This window comes from Phyllostomus discolor, chromosome 15, assembly GCF_004126475.2.
Source record: "Phyllostomus discolor isolate MPI-MPIP mPhyDis1 chromosome 15, mPhyDis1.pri.v3, whole genome shotgun sequence".
NCBI classification, from domain to species: Eukaryota; Metazoa; Chordata; class Mammalia; order Chiroptera; family Phyllostomidae; genus Phyllostomus; species Phyllostomus discolor.
Genome location: NC_040917.2, coordinates 26,689,636 through 26,703,940, shown reverse-complemented (window position 1 = coordinate 26,703,940; position 14,305 = coordinate 26,689,636). Strand labels below are relative to the sequence as shown.

At 60.4% G+C, this 14,305-nt stretch overlaps 2 protein-coding genes across 2 annotated transcripts; one reads left to right on the top strand and one right to left on the bottom strand.

The window, feature by feature from the left end:
- Nucleotides 1-600: 600 nt before the first annotated feature.
- Nucleotides 601-6,042, top strand: RABIF (RAB interacting factor). The gene is made up of 2 exons (XM_028531311.2): nucleotides 601-1,113; nucleotides 4,058-6,042. Exons 1-2 carry the CDS (start codon nucleotides 775-777, stop codon nucleotides 4,301-4,303), a joined length of 585 nt encoding a protein of 194 aa, XP_028387112.2. The 5' UTR covers nucleotides 601-774; the 3' UTR covers nucleotides 4,304-6,042.
- Nucleotides 6,043-11,224: 5,182 nt separating this feature from the next.
- LOC114512270 (alpha-1,3-mannosyl-glycoprotein 4-beta-N-acetylglucosaminyltransferase-like protein MGAT4E) lies at nucleotides 11,225-14,214 on the bottom strand. Its single transcript, XM_036016168.1, has 2 exons — nucleotides 13,588-14,214; nucleotides 11,225-12,409 (listed from the first exon to the last, which is right to left on the bottom strand). Exons 1-2 carry the CDS (start codon nucleotides 13,688-13,690, stop codon nucleotides 11,259-11,261), a joined length of 1,254 nt encoding a protein of 417 aa, XP_035872061.1. The 5' UTR covers nucleotides 13,691-14,214; the 3' UTR covers nucleotides 11,225-11,258.
- Nucleotides 14,215-14,305: the final 91 nt, after the last annotated feature.

Sequence of the window (14,305 nt, the reverse complement as noted above, 5' to 3'; positions counted from 1 at the left end):
ACTCGGCGTGAGGCCTCCCACAGCCGCCGCCTGCGGGCGCCCAGCCCCCCCTGTGGCGTCACCTTCCCACTGCGCGCCGGACCCTGCAGGGCGGGACACAGCACACTTCCGGGAGCGGGCGGTGGTTTCCGGTGTGGAATTCCAGGTTCCTGCCTGGGCCGCGGGCGTCCGGCAGGCCCCGCCCCCGCCCCGCCCCCCTTCTCTGCCTCCCGGAGGTCGTCTTCCGCTCGCACCAGCGCGTCCCCGTTCTGCCCTCCCACTGCTTTGTGCCCGGTTGTCTGTCCCACAGCCTGTTCCGCTGTGTCACCTTCGGGGCCGAGGGCTGGCGTGTGACGGGCGCCCACTGGCCGCCGGGCCACTGACGGACACGGAGACGGGGGCCAGCGGAGGGGCCGTGGCCTGCGGCGACAGCCGAGTCCGGCCCGTGCGCCCCAGCGAGTCACCTCCGACCGAGGCCTTCCTCACGGCGCCCTGCGGGGACGAGCGACAGCCCACAGGGCGGTCCCCACGACCCGGGAGCTCGGTCCCCACAGCGCGCCCGCGCCGTGCTGCGCCGCCGGCGAGCGGTCGCCTCGCCGGCTGGGACAGTCCCCTGCAGGAGCCCGGGCCCGACCCGCGTGCCTGCCGTGCCGTCGCCCCGGGAGCGTCCCCTCGCGTCCCGGCCCTGAACTCGGGTTTCGGGAAGCGAGGGACTCACGCCCTGCTTGAGCGACTCAGCAGTCAGGCAGGCCCGCCGGCCCGGTGAGCGCGGAGAGGGCTTGTCAGCGCCGGACGATGACCCCGTCACAAAGCCGGCTGATGCCGGACACTCCCGGGGCGCCGTGCGCGCGTGCGTGCCCGAGCGCAGTACTGTCGGGCTCGGGGCAGCGGACGCCTGCGCGAAAGGCGGTGGCTGCCCGCTCCGCCCCTTCCGAGACCCGCGCCGGCGCAGTCGGACAAGGCCGAGCTGCGCCTGCGCGGTCCGAGTCCCAGACGGTGGCGGCGGCAATGGAGCCCGCGGCGCCGCCGAGCGAGCTGGTGTCGGCGGAGGGCCGGAACCGGAAGGCGGTGCTGTGCCAGCGCTGCGGCTCGCGGGTGCTGCAGCCGGGGACGGCGCTCTTCTCCCGCCGGCAGGTAGGGCGGCCTGGCGCGGGGCTGGAGCCTCGGGGCCTGGGGGCCAGCTTCTCTCGGCTCCAAGTCCCGGGCCTTAATTCCTCTGCTGGTGCCGTCACCGGGAGGGAGAAAGTGGAGACAACGAGGTTTTCGTAAACTTGCCGCAGGGAAGTGTGGCGTTCACCCGGTTTCAGCCGGCTTCGCTCTCCACAGGCTCCGCCCGGAGGACAGGGACGCACAGTTCGGGGTGGGCGGGCGGCGCCCTTCCGGCACTCCGGGCGTTCCTGCTGCTTTCCCCGCCAGGCCGCCCCGGGCAGGCCCTCTCCCGAGCCTGCCTGCAGCAGAGGATCCAGATCCTGAGCCTGGGCAGGCCCTGGGGTGTTCGCACGGGGCGTCGCGGGGGCTGCCCAGGCTCGAGGGGACAGGCCTGGGCTGCACCTCTGGGTGGGGGGACTGTCCCAGAGCTTGCGGGCATGTTGTGAAAGCACCGTAAGGACTCGCCTAAGTACTTACTAGCGTAAGTACGCTAACGGGTTTACTCTGCTGTAACGGTTTTTACTCTCATCTGTGTTGTAGCAGACTTGCCAAGTTTTCTACAAGGAAATGCGCTTGAAAAAGCAGACGGGGCCTCAGCCGACTCTGGCCGAGTCGTGTCTCCCCGTCTCTGAAGAGACCGTCCTGCGTTAGGGGCCCCGGGGGGTCCTCAAAGCGGTCAGCCCACCTGGCCAGGGAGGTGCCTGCCTCATGTTAGACAGGACTCTTGCTTCCATCCCGCAGTCTGTGCAGGACCCTCCCCATTGCGGCCAGACGCTGCTGCTCGGATCACAGGTGCGCGCGTGTCCACCTGTGGTCCTGGGGGCGTGGCTTGCAGGATTTGAATGCGGAGCCGGCGGCTGCAGAGCCGGGTTGCCGCTGTAGCGTAAATAAATGCTGCGGTAGGTAACACGCAATAGCTCGGGCGCGCACTCGGCGTTTCACGCCCGCACAGCTGCAAACCTGCTTGTTTTGCCCATCCTGGGAGGCGGGACTTGGAGGACCAGAGGGACCCACAAGGTAAGGGTCAGTGGGGAGGGATCTGCTGCCCCTGTGCTGGGCACCTTCTGAGGGCGAAACTCAGGCCCTCCCTGATTTTCTCCCCAGAGGGGCGGCCAGGGTGTGACTTCAGCCGGCAGCAGAGGGGCTGGGCCGGAAATATTTGTAGGGACCGGGGTCCACAGAAAGTCACAGCCCGTTTCCTGGCACCTGAATTGTTGCCCCTCACGCTCTCTGCCTGCTCCCTTGGTCGCTGGGAACGAACAAAGCCTCAGGGACTCACTGCACGGCAAGTGAGGCAAACAGTGAGGAGAAGGGCGGAGTAACCACGGACCGGACCGGGTGCTTGGCGATGTCCTCAGGCGTTGCCCTGCTTACGCAGCAGCACAGACACCTGCTCTCATAGGCCAAGTGCCTGGAGGAGGAGGGCAGGAACTTCCCGGCTGGGTGCCCGTTCCCCCCCCCCCCTCGCCCCCAGCCAGGGTTGCCACGCCTGCCCCCCCTCCCCCACTGAAGCACAGCCCCCACTTCACTGGGCAACTCCAGGTCCTTCAGTGCACACTGTCCCACCTGGGGAGGGGCTCGCACATTCCTGCCGAAGCCTTTAACTTTTCTGGACTAGTGTGTTTTTAATTTTTTTTAAGATTTATTTCTTTATTTTTAGTGGGGGAGAGAAACATAGTGTGTGGTTGCCTCTCCCATGTCCCCCACTGTGACCTTGCCCACAACCCAGGCATGTGCCATGCCTGGGAACCGAACTGGCGACCCTTCGGTTCATAGGCTGGCACTCAGTCCACTGGGCCATGCCAGCCAGGGTGGGTGTTTTTTAAATATTTAAAAGCATTCTGCTTGTATTGTGATGGCCAGTGGCAGACTAGCACCCAGAGGCCTTGCTGACTTGTGAAGAGCCTGGGGCTGGGGGAAGTGACCCACTGGGGGGTGGGGCGGGGAAGGGCAGAAGGCTGTGGGCTGCAGGTGGTGTATGTTGCAGTGGTCTGGGGCAGCGTTCCAGATTTTAGAACTCAGTTTTCCTTTCTAATGTTTTTTATAAGATAATTCCAGCATATTCACAGCACTGACGGAATAGAGCAAAGCCAGACACCCTGCGTGTGTCGCTTCCACAAACACCTGCGTTCCGCACCCTGGTGTCCCGTCCCAGGCACCTGGGACGTGGTGTTGGGCCAGAAGGGGCTCGAGTTCTCATGGGGGAGAGCCGTGGGGAATTGCTGAGCCAGTAAACTAATGAAACAGTTTCAGAGGTTGACAAGCAAAAAATAAAGAGGATGTGGCACAGGGAAACTTTGGGGGTGATGAATGTGCTCGTTATCTTGATCATGGCGATGTGCCTGAGTGTATCACATGTACTTTAAATACACGCAGCACGCCACGCGTCAGTCATGCCTCAGTGAAAGCGGTTTCAAAAATGAAAGGAGCCGTGGCCAGGTAGGTTAGAGTGTCGTCCCCTTACACCAAGATTGTGGGCTCAGTCCCTGGTCAGGGCACGCATAAGGATCAACAAATGGACGACAAATCCGTGTGTGTATGTCCCTAAAATCCATGATTTTTAAAAAGCAAATAAATTGTAACAATACCATGGCCAGCATAGGAAGTCAGCTCAGATCATGTGGTTAGGGCAGTCACTTTTGAGCTAAATGTGGCGCAGGAGCTGCCTCCCCGGGACCTGAGAGCAGAGCAGAGTGCCCGTGTCTGGAGGAGGCCTGAAGGCCAGTGGGGCCTCGGAGCCCAAGGTTGGGGTGGCAGTGAAGCCCCGTCAGCAGCACAGCTGGTCACGGTCCCTCTCCACGTCTCCCAAGAGTCAGGGCACGGGCCACAGCCCGGTCAGGCCTGCGTGTCTGATCTCTGCACGGACTGCGCACAGCACCCGGGGGGGTGCTGGCGTTCAGCGTGACGTTCGCGTGTTCTCTCCCTGCAGCTGTTCCTGCCGTCCATGAGAAAGAAGCCCGCCCTGGCCGACGGCGGCAGTCCCGACGGCGACCTCCTGCAGGAGCACTGGCTGGTGGACGACATGTTCACCTTCGAGAACGTGGGCTTCACCAAGGACGTGGGCAACATCAAGTTCCTGGTCTGTGCGGACTGTGAAATCGGGCCCATCGGCTGGCATTGCCTAGATGACAAGAACAGTTTCTATGTGGCCTTGGAGCGCGTGTCGCACGAGTAGCGGGGGGGGGGGGACTCGGCTCCTCCGAGTGTAAGAGCTGCCTGTCCCCAGAGCCAGTGTTGGCTGGTGGACTTCTCTGCCCCAAATATAGTGCCGCACGTCCAGGCGGACGTGCAGAGGCTACAGGGGCTAACTGCCCGCCTCCTCGGCTGCTCACTTTGCGTCACAGCGTCTCCCGAGCGCCCCTTCCCGCGGTTCTGGACCAGGGCATGCCTCAGCTGTCCTGTCCTCCCGGCACCCTGCTGGGCTCCCTGGGTTCCTGCTCCGGGAGAGCAAGCAGTCACCAGCCTTCTAGACAAAACAACACATGACAAAGATGCTCTTGAAACTCTCGTTCAAGACGGCGCACAGGTGTCAGAGTGACTGTTGCGTGGCTTCCTTTACCATGATTTATTCTTTTTCAGAGGTTAGCATTCTCGAGCTTTTGTACTTAAACCATGAGTCAGGACCACTTTGGACACACCTCCTGCACCAGGTGTGAGGGCCTCTGCTCGGGGCTGACGGGGCTGTTTCCCAGGCCTCCGGGTGCCGCAGAGAAGGAGGGGCACTTGCAGGCGGGACGGCCTTTTCGGGACTCGCGGGAGTTTGTGGGCTTGCCTTCTCTGCATGAGTCGGTGCTTCCTTTGCTCTCGGCAGAGATGCCCTTGATGGGACCCCCTGGGCCTGCTCCCCCCGGAGTGTCGGCTCCTGTGGGATCTCTCCACTGGCCCGAAACACAGACAGACATTCCTTCAGCTGTGGGGCCACTCTCTCGGGGTGAGCAGTGACTTTCGCTGGGACTCTCCGCCGCTCTGTCCTTTCTCTTCTGAAGTGAGTCACCTGGAGGGGTCTGCGTGAGCGGGTTCCGGAGTCCCCCCGTCACCCCCTCAGATCCAGGGGACCTGCACCTGCAGCCAGGACACACCAGCGACCTGCCTCACCAAGGCCCCGCCCCCACAGCTGCTCCCCACCGACACGCGGGCCTGGGGCTCGGCTTTGCGACCAGCCTGTGCCCTCCCTGCCCTGTCAGAACCCTGGGGGGGCTCCTGCAGAAAGGGGAGGCCTGTTCCAGACCAGCGGCCCCGTGGCCACGATGCAGCATCTGCAGAACAGCCGTGGGAATCGTCCACCCGGGTGAGAAGGTGCAAACCCGAACAGATGTCTCTCCTGAAACGAGGCTCTGTCCTCTCTCCTCCTTGCACACTCGCTGCAGGTGAACACCAAACTGGGTGTAAACACTCTTGATCCCTCATGTTTGCACCGTCCAGAGGGTGCCAATGGTAATGTGGTATAAATTCCTAATCCTCTACTATGTGTGTGGTTTTGTGAAGCAAATACGGGCTCCTGCTGTCCCCTCTCGCACTGCGTGTCCCCTCTTGCAGCATGTGACTCCTGTCCGTGGTGTCCGTGTCCTGCTGTGTTTCTGTGCGCACGTGAACAGTCCACTGCTGCTCTCCCGGCTTCTACACGCAGTGGCTGTGGCGTGCAGCCTGGCAGGGAGACTGGTGCGCACAGCCCTCGGCCTGTCCTCGGGGCCCGTCACTGGAAGTTGGGGTGCAGGGGGTGCGTGCGTCCACACCCCTCAGGAACGGCCGCACCGACCCCCCTTCCACGTCAGAGCACTCACCCCTCTGAGCCTCCCCTGCCCTGGGCGTCTGTCGTCATTAAAGAACATTTGCCACTTTAATAGAGGGAAAAAAGGGTGTCTCCTTGCTTCGATTTGCATTTGTTATTTCCAATGACATTTTACATACTTTCTGGTCGTTTGTGCCTTTCTGAGAACTGCCAAACGTTGTTGCCAGCAGCCAAAAGCGCTGCTGTTCCGTCTTTTCAGCCTGACTTGGAGAAATAAAGGTGCTGAGCAGGGGACACGAGGTCCCCACGCGGCCTTGGGGAGAAGAAGGTAACGACGCAGAGGCAGCCTGAGCCCCGTTCTGCTCGTCTCCCGTCCCCGTCCCCCTGACGCCCCAGGAGTGCACCCACGCCCCGCATGGGGCTGTGGGCCTTCTCCCTCCCCAGCCTCTGCCTCCTGCCTCCAGCCATCGGATGTCGGGGGCTGCGGGGGTCGACCCCAATACTCAAGGGCTCAGGCCCCCGGCTCAGTGCACTGACATCCGTGAGGGACCCCATGCTGCCCTGACCCCCACCCACTCCTGGGGTGTGAGCCTCTACTGAAAGCCCCCAAAGCTGTACCTGCAGGAATAACCCAGAGTCAAGGTCAAAGTCAGGGAGCAGCACTTTGCCTGTCCTCCCTCTCGTCGGCCAGCAGAGGGCAGTAGAGACTGGTACCCTTTTGGGGCTCTGCCTGACGAGGCCTTACAGCTGCCCAGCCCCAGGGCCAGGATTCTGGAGATCAGGAGCCTTGAGTCTGGGGCTAGGAACATCGGAAGTAAGAGGATCCTCATGGGCCTCTTAGGCAAGAGGGTGTATACATGCCTCCTACTCTGAAAAGCGGCCGGGGAGGAAGGAAGTAGCCCAGGGTGCGGCCACACCTGTTCCCAGGTGCCTGGGTGTCTGTCCGTCAGAGGACCTGAGGCAGCTAGGGGCTGCCTGCCTGGGCACACACAGGCTCTTCTTCCGTGTGCTCCACAAGCCCCACTGCCAGGCTCTGAGGGTGGGGTGTCTCCCGGGACCGCACCGCTGCTCCCCTGGTGAGACCCACGGAGAAGACGAGACCCTCTCCCCGTGCTGTCCACCTTCATTCCTCAGAGCCCGGCTCCGTCAGACACCAACACGCCCTCCTTCCCTGTTTGGGCTCCACTTAAGCAAAAAAAACCTCCTTGGCTGTATTTCCGCATGCAATTCTCCACTGAAACGTAACGAAAATGCTCCGTGTTTGAAACAGATTTTTGTGACGGGCAGTGAGAAGTGGCGACTTCACCACAGCTGGCGTTGCTGGAGCCCTTGGTCCGTTCTGTCCGGCTGTCCAGCGTGTTTGTGGCACATGGTCCCCGGCTTTCCCGCCGCCTCTGACGCTGGCAGGGTCTGCAGGGGCGTCCTCGGTTCCAGGCCTGAGACGGGTCATTCACAGCCTCTCTCTCTTCGTCGGGCTGGCTAGAGGCTGGTCCGCCCTGTCGGTCATTTAAAAAATTAGCTCTTGCTGTGGCTGGTGTGGCTCAGTGGATTGGGTGCCAGCCTGTGAACCAAATGGTTGCCAATGTGATTCCCACTCAGGGCACATGCCTGGGTTGCAGACCAGGTCCACAGTGGGGGGGGGGGGGGAGGCGGGTCTGAGGCAACCACACCTTGATGTTTCTCTGCCACTCTTCCTCCCTTCCCCTCTCTCTAAAAATAAATAAATTCTTAAAAATAAATAAATAAATAATCAGCTCTTTGTTAAATTGGTTTTCTTTACTTTGTTTTCATGTTCCCTGATTTCAGCTCTTACTTCTACTATTTCCAGCTTCTGTTTGGGTGGCAATTACTTTGCTCTTCTTTCTCTCAAGTCTTGCAACCAGTGGGCAGATCAGTGAGCCATGTCCGCCTTCTTTTCCAGTGGGAACATTCAGTGCTGTGAATTCGCCTCTCAGCACTGAGTTAGCTGCGCCCCAGAGTCTGATGGGTTGTATTTTCACTTTTGTTCAGTTCAGTATATGTGTTCATTTCCCCTGAGTTCCTCACTATCAACCTCAACTGGTCCACCCAACCGAGGAGCATTGTCCAGCGAAAAATCTCCAGGACAGAACTTCACAAACCACTCTTGACACGCCCGATCAGTCACAGCACCTTCTCCACACACAGCACCGATCTTTATTTTTACACGTTTACCTTTCTTGAAATAACAAAGACTAATATGTCGAAAATGTTGCTTATTCCATCTTCAATATGAAAATGGCTACACAAAAATTTACTACTTTTGATAAGTTTTTTGAGACTTCATGCTGATATGACAGTTGTCACACTATAACAAAGCGGTTTCACATGAAATAAAAGACAACTAAGCACTACTAGAGCCAGCTTATGGAAAAGGCAAATGGACTTTTTTGACTGAACTTTCTTGTCGGATGAACGAAATCATGGGCCAATTGACTGAAACTTCAAGCCACTGAACAGACTTCTTGGCCGACAACAAACTTCCTGGCCACCGAACAAACTTTTTGGTGGATGGAACAAATTTTCTGGCTGAACAAGTTTCTTGGCTGAACAATTGTCTCAGCCAAGCGAACAGACTTTCTGGCCAACTGAATTGTGGGGCCAGTTCAATATAACCACATAGGTAGTTAAATGCAAAAAGAGGGAAAAGAATTACCAGGCAACATTAAGGAAAGGAAAGCAGGAATGACTACATTCATTTTAGATAACGTCGACTGCAGAGCAAGACCATGGCCGGAGGCAGAAAGGGACGTTACGCTTCGATAAGGGATCAATCCACCAAGAGAACACGACCCAAACTGTGTTCTCTTGGCCCTCCAAACAGACAAACTGCAAAGTGCAGGAAGCAAAATCTGGTAGAACCGAAAGAAACAGACAATCCACAAGCACAGTGGGAGACTTAACCGGCCCCCACCCCCCCAACAACTGATCACAGAACAACAAGGGAGAAATTGGCAGAGAGAGAAGAACTCAACAAACACAAAGATTAATACATAACTCATCCGGTTTGAGAGGATAATTTTAATAACCCTGGAATTATTTTTAAAATTGCATTCATAGTTTAAAAACTCCTCCGCAAAAATCCCCAGGCCCAGATGGTTTCACTGAAGGATTCTAAAAAACATTCATGTAGATTCGAGGCTCTTATCTTGGGGCCCAGACCCCCCAGGCACTGAACACACTCTCAGCAGGAGAGGAAAAGTTCTGTGTTCTGGGAACTCCACGCTCCAGGGTCCTGGCCCTGGGCTCCACCTTGGCCTGACGTCCGGCTGTCATGTGGCCCCCGAACGAGTCGGGGTGTCCGTCCAGACAGTCAGTCCCTCAGGGACGGGCCCCGTGCCCGTGTCGTGCAGTCTGAGCTGGACAGACGTGAGTAAACACGGCATCAGGGGCTTTACACAAAGTCTGACTGTGGACTGTGAAGGGGAGGACTCGCCCGTGGAGCTTCCCCAGGGGTGACAGCCGTTTTGGACAGTGGTGGACACGGCCCTGGACCGGGACAGGGCAGCCACAGGGCACCTCCTGCCGGGCAGGATGGGGTGGCCATGGCCAGGGCGGGGGTGGGCACTGAGACCCCGACGCTCAGGAAACTCGGGGGCTTTGCTGACTTAGTGACAGGCGACATGGTCAGTGCAGAGCCGAGGCAGCCGCAGGGCTCATGGTGGAGAGCAGGCCACCCGTCAGGGGCCACCCCGTGAGGTGGCATTCCCTTGCACCCGGGCCCCTGGGAGCAGGCCTCACTCAGAACCTCAGTTAGGGAGGTGGCTGCCTGGGGCCCCTCCTGAGTCCAGGCAGCCAGTCAGCTTGGGGAGAACCCCCCCCACCGCCTCCTGGAGCACCGCGTGAGCGTCCTGCAGCCCCTCCCCTGCAGAACCTGGACCAGGGAAGGGCAGGCTGGCACTGGCCGGTGCGCAGCTGGGGCCCCAGGTGTCTGGGGTGCCGTGGGCCGGGCTCTGCGGCAGCTTGGCAGTGACTCTCCTGAGGTTCCTCAGAAGCCTGCTCTGCAGCCACCTCCAGGCTGCACAGGGAAGACGGGGCGGGGGGGGGCCAGGGGCGGGGATGCCATGGGGCCACCGCAGACTCTAGGCAAACCGTCTCCGGCCTTCACACCCACTTCTCTGTCTGTAAAACGGAGGGTGCCCCCCAGTGTCTGTCCGAAGACCAAAGCGGACATGGGTTCCTATGAGCTTTGTGAACGAAAAGCTAGGGGTCACGCCCTCATTCAGCAAACGCGCGCTCCAAGTGTCGGCAGTGCCTCCGAGCTCACTGTGCAGCAGACAGGCCCGAGGGACAGCTGGGCCGGCCCGCCCACCCCCCTGGGGACTCTCTCCTCTTCCCTTCAGGAGCACTCCTGGTGGCCAGCGCCCTCCCAGGGTCGGACCCCTGTGGGCAGGTATGGGCGTGAGCCTCTGGGAGAGGCCGGGACAGGGCCGGTTTGAAAATAGGAGATCACGGGGGTGGGAGCACTTTAACTGGAGAACGAGCAAGATTTGGTAAAAGCATTTTCAAGAAGCCGTTCAAAGTGATGCCATGCAAACACTTCACAGGCCACTCCTTTGAAGGCGCTGGTTCAAGATTTTGAGTTTAAATATTTTTTAAAGATTTTATTTATTTATTTTCAGAGAGGGAAGGGAGGGAGAAGGAGAGAGAGAGAGAAACATCCATGTGCGGTTGCTGGGGGCCGTGGCCTGCAACCCAGGCATGTGCTCTGACTGGGAATCGAACTTGCAATGCTTTGGTTCGCAGCCCATGCTCAAATATTTTTTAAAAGTGAAATAAAAAGAATGAGGTGGAAAGATGGCTGCTGAGCATCCGCCCTCACAGGCCGGGAAGGGCTCGGAGGACGTGGGAGGCGGCGGCAGGCCAGGAGGGAAGTGGGATGAGAAAGCGAAGGTTCAGCTGCAGACTGACCGCTCGCGTCCAGGCTGGCCGGGAAAGGCAGGAAGTGGACAGTCCAGTTAAGGGGTTCGTTTAAGGCCATCGCTACTCTCCTGGACCTCAGAGTGCGACTCCTAACGGGAGTCCCTTTCTTGGCCTCTTGCGGTGTCCACTCTAGGGACCCCCCATGGTCTGCCCGTTCACCCTTGCTGCCCCGTGACCCCTCACGCCCCCCGACTGTGTGTGAACTCTGGAATGTGCACCCACACCCACAGCACCCGCCTTCGTGACTGAGACCGTCCCCCAGCCCGGGCTAAGCTGCACAGCTGCAGGGAAAGGGGCCGCTTGTGCCACGTGTCTGGGTGCAGAAGAGGAGGGGCAGGTCTCCTGCCGTCTCCACGGCACCGAACACGGGGCCGAGCCTTCTCCCTGGCGTCCAGTCGCCCAGACAGACAGGCTGGGACAGAGGGTCTCCCAGGCTTTAATTTTTCAGACGCTCGCCAACCTATCTCCAACTGGGAGCTGCTGTCCTACCCTCGTCCGGCTCCTCCCAGAGGTAAATGTGCCTGACGAGGAGCCCGCCAGCCTGGTGGGCGCTCGCCACCAGCCTGACGCAGCTCACGTCCCGCCCCGCGCTCCGCGGGACTATCTCCTGATCCAGCTGCCCCTCCAGGAGGGGGCCCAGCACGGCGAAGCTGGTGCAGTACTGCGGTGTCCCCTCCGGCTCGTAGCCCAGCTCCACCCGCCCCCTCTGCAGGGCGTGCTTTCCGTCCACCACGGTGCCTGTCAGCACCTGCACCCGCCGCAGGCTGGCCGGGTGGTTCAGGATGACGGTCAGGTGGCTCTCTGCGCTGACGTTGTGGGTCCAGAAGAAGGACTCGTCCAGAGTGTAGGCCTGCCAAGGGAAATGAACCCCCAAAACCTTCATGTCCGTGAACACCGCTCCAGGCGGGTTGTGGGGGCCGAGGGGCACCCTGTTCCGCGGGGCTCCAGCTTCATGGCTGTCACGGGCACCGAAGTGGGAGCCCCGGCGGTAGAAGAGGAAGGGCCTGCTGAGGACGGCGTGTCTCTGGGCCAGGAGGGTGCGGAAGTGCGGGAGCAGCTGGGCCAGGGGCTTCTCCTTGTGGAAGAGGAGGAGGAAGTGGGCCAGCAGCGGGAGGTCCCTGCCGTGCAGGAGCTTGCCCAGCAGGCCCAGGTTCGAGAACTCCAGCAGCACCCACGGGGCCCTGCTCGTGTTGCCCACCCTCCCGCGGATGTGGGTGATGAAGTTGGGGGTGCAGAAGGCGTCATCCTCCAGCAGCAGGAAGTAGTCAGAGAGCCCTGCAGCGAAGCTCACAAGGAAGGCGTGGCCCACATTCTGCTTGGAGCAGGCGTCCCCCCGGGGGGCCTCGTCCCCAGGGTCCCCCTCGGGGTAGGCGTCCGGCGGAGCGTGGATCAGCACCAGCTGCCCTGCCAAGATCTGCGGGCTGAAGAGGGTTGAAACCTGGGCGGCGGTCTTTCTGAGCCAGGCGGGGTCGGAGCCGGCCAGGTGAACCAGCACCGTGAGACGTCTCTGCTCCGCCTTGGAGGAGGCTCGGAACAGGGACACCAGTGTGTGCAGGAGGCCAGTCCGACCCTCCGGGCCTGGCACCGAGGAGAGGCCCACCGTCAGCCATCCTGGGGGAAGCAGGATGGGGACCGTGGTGAGGGCGGGTGGGTGGTGGGAAGGTGCTGGGGGTTAGGGTGGGGGTGCTCTCTGGGGCCTTCTCTCTTCCTCTCCTGTCCGTCTGTTTTTTCCACTGACTCTGCCTTCAGATGTATTTTATATTTATTTTTAGAGACGGGAAGGGAGGGAGAAAGGGAGGCAGAGAAACATCCATGTGTGGTTGCCTCTCACACCCCCCCACTGGGGACCCGGCCTGCATCCCAGGCAGGTGCCCTGACTGGGGACTGAACCAGCGACCCCTTGGTTTGCAGTCCAGCACTCAGTCCACGGAGCCCCACCAGCCAGGGATGATTCTGTCTTCTGGTGCAGGGGATGTTCAGGTCCTCGCTCATCAAAGTGGAGGCCTTAGTCCAGCAATGCGGTCTGGACGTCCACCAGGAATACAGAGTCAGGGCCCCTGCCCCAAACTGGCCCGAACAGAACCTGCACTTGAACAGCGCCACCAGGTGCCCCGTGTGCGCACTTAAGTTGCGAAGGGCTAAGCTCTGAGGAGCCGAGTCCCCGTGGGCCTCCCCGAGTCTGCTTGGAGCCAGACCCGCCTGGCAGGCGGCTCCAGGGCTCAGCCAGCGTCGGCTGGCAGCTGTGCTGGCGCAGCCCTCTCCCCAGAGCGCCCCCCGGAGACGATGTCTCAGGAAGGGCTCTTCTCCTCCAGGTCTGGAGCCCAGCGTTCTCCTGGGCCCGTTCCTGCCACTGAGCGTGTGGCCTCCAGTAGGTCCCTTCAGCCCTGAGCTTAGTTCCCAGCCCGGGAAACGGGGGGCGGTGGACCCTGAGACACAGGCCCATTCGAGGCCCCGAGACCTCAAGTCCAGTGGCTCTGCTTCCCTCTAGCAAGCGACTTAGCATCCTGGTGGGGAGGGGACTGTCGGCCTCATTCAGCCATTCCTGCACGGCCCCGCCTTTCCTTCTCCCCTTCCTTCCTCCCTTCCTTCCTTCCTTCCTTCCTTCCTTCTTTCCTTCCTTCCTTCCTCCCTCCCTCCCTCCCTCCCTCCCTCCCTCCCTCCCTCCCTCCCTCCCTCCCTCCCTTCCTTCCTTCCTTCCTTCCTTCCTTCCTTCCTTCCTTCCTCGCTACCTTACTTCTGGGGACGTCTGCGCCTCCTCTGGGGACCCCATTGCCCTCCGTGGAACTTACTCTTTCTTCTCTGCTGGACTTTTTTCATATATTGGAAGGTGAGATTCTGCCAGTCTTCTTGTGGTTTTGGGTCCTTCCTTCTGCCGTCACCGTCCTGGGGCATTGACAAAGCAAAACATGCCTTTCCTTTCTCGACAAGGACAAGGTTTAGCCCTAGGAGCTTCCAGAAACTTCTCCAGGGAAAGAGGGGGAGTGGATCACTCTCCCCGGTGAGCCCAGCACATTCTCAGGATGTCTGGCCACTGGCCGAAGGACCCAGAGCTCAAGCAGTGTTTGCTGTCTTTCTCACCGTAACACATCTGGGGGAGGGATGCAACTTCTTCATGGACCGGTGGGTCCAGGCCCACCCCCACCCCCTCTGGGGCTCCCTGCTCCCAGGCGAATGGGGCAGGCACTGCTGGGGGTCTGCCTGCCCCCACCCTGCCCACTCAATGGCTTCAGTCCCCACATGGAGAGCAACGGCTGCTACTTGGCCTTTGATGGACATCATGGGATCATCGTCGATTTCGCTGGAGATCTTCAAGGTGATGAAGAGCCACAGGAGCTCAAGGGCCACCAAGGTCAGGAGGCAGTGCCTGACGGAGCACCACATGGTGCCGGCTGGACACGGCTCCTGCGGCAGAAAGCAGCCTGCGGCTGGGGGCCGCCCCCGCCCCGGGCACATCTGCACTTCCCGGTGTCCCCTGGAAGCCGCCCCCCAACCCGAGCCCCCATCCTG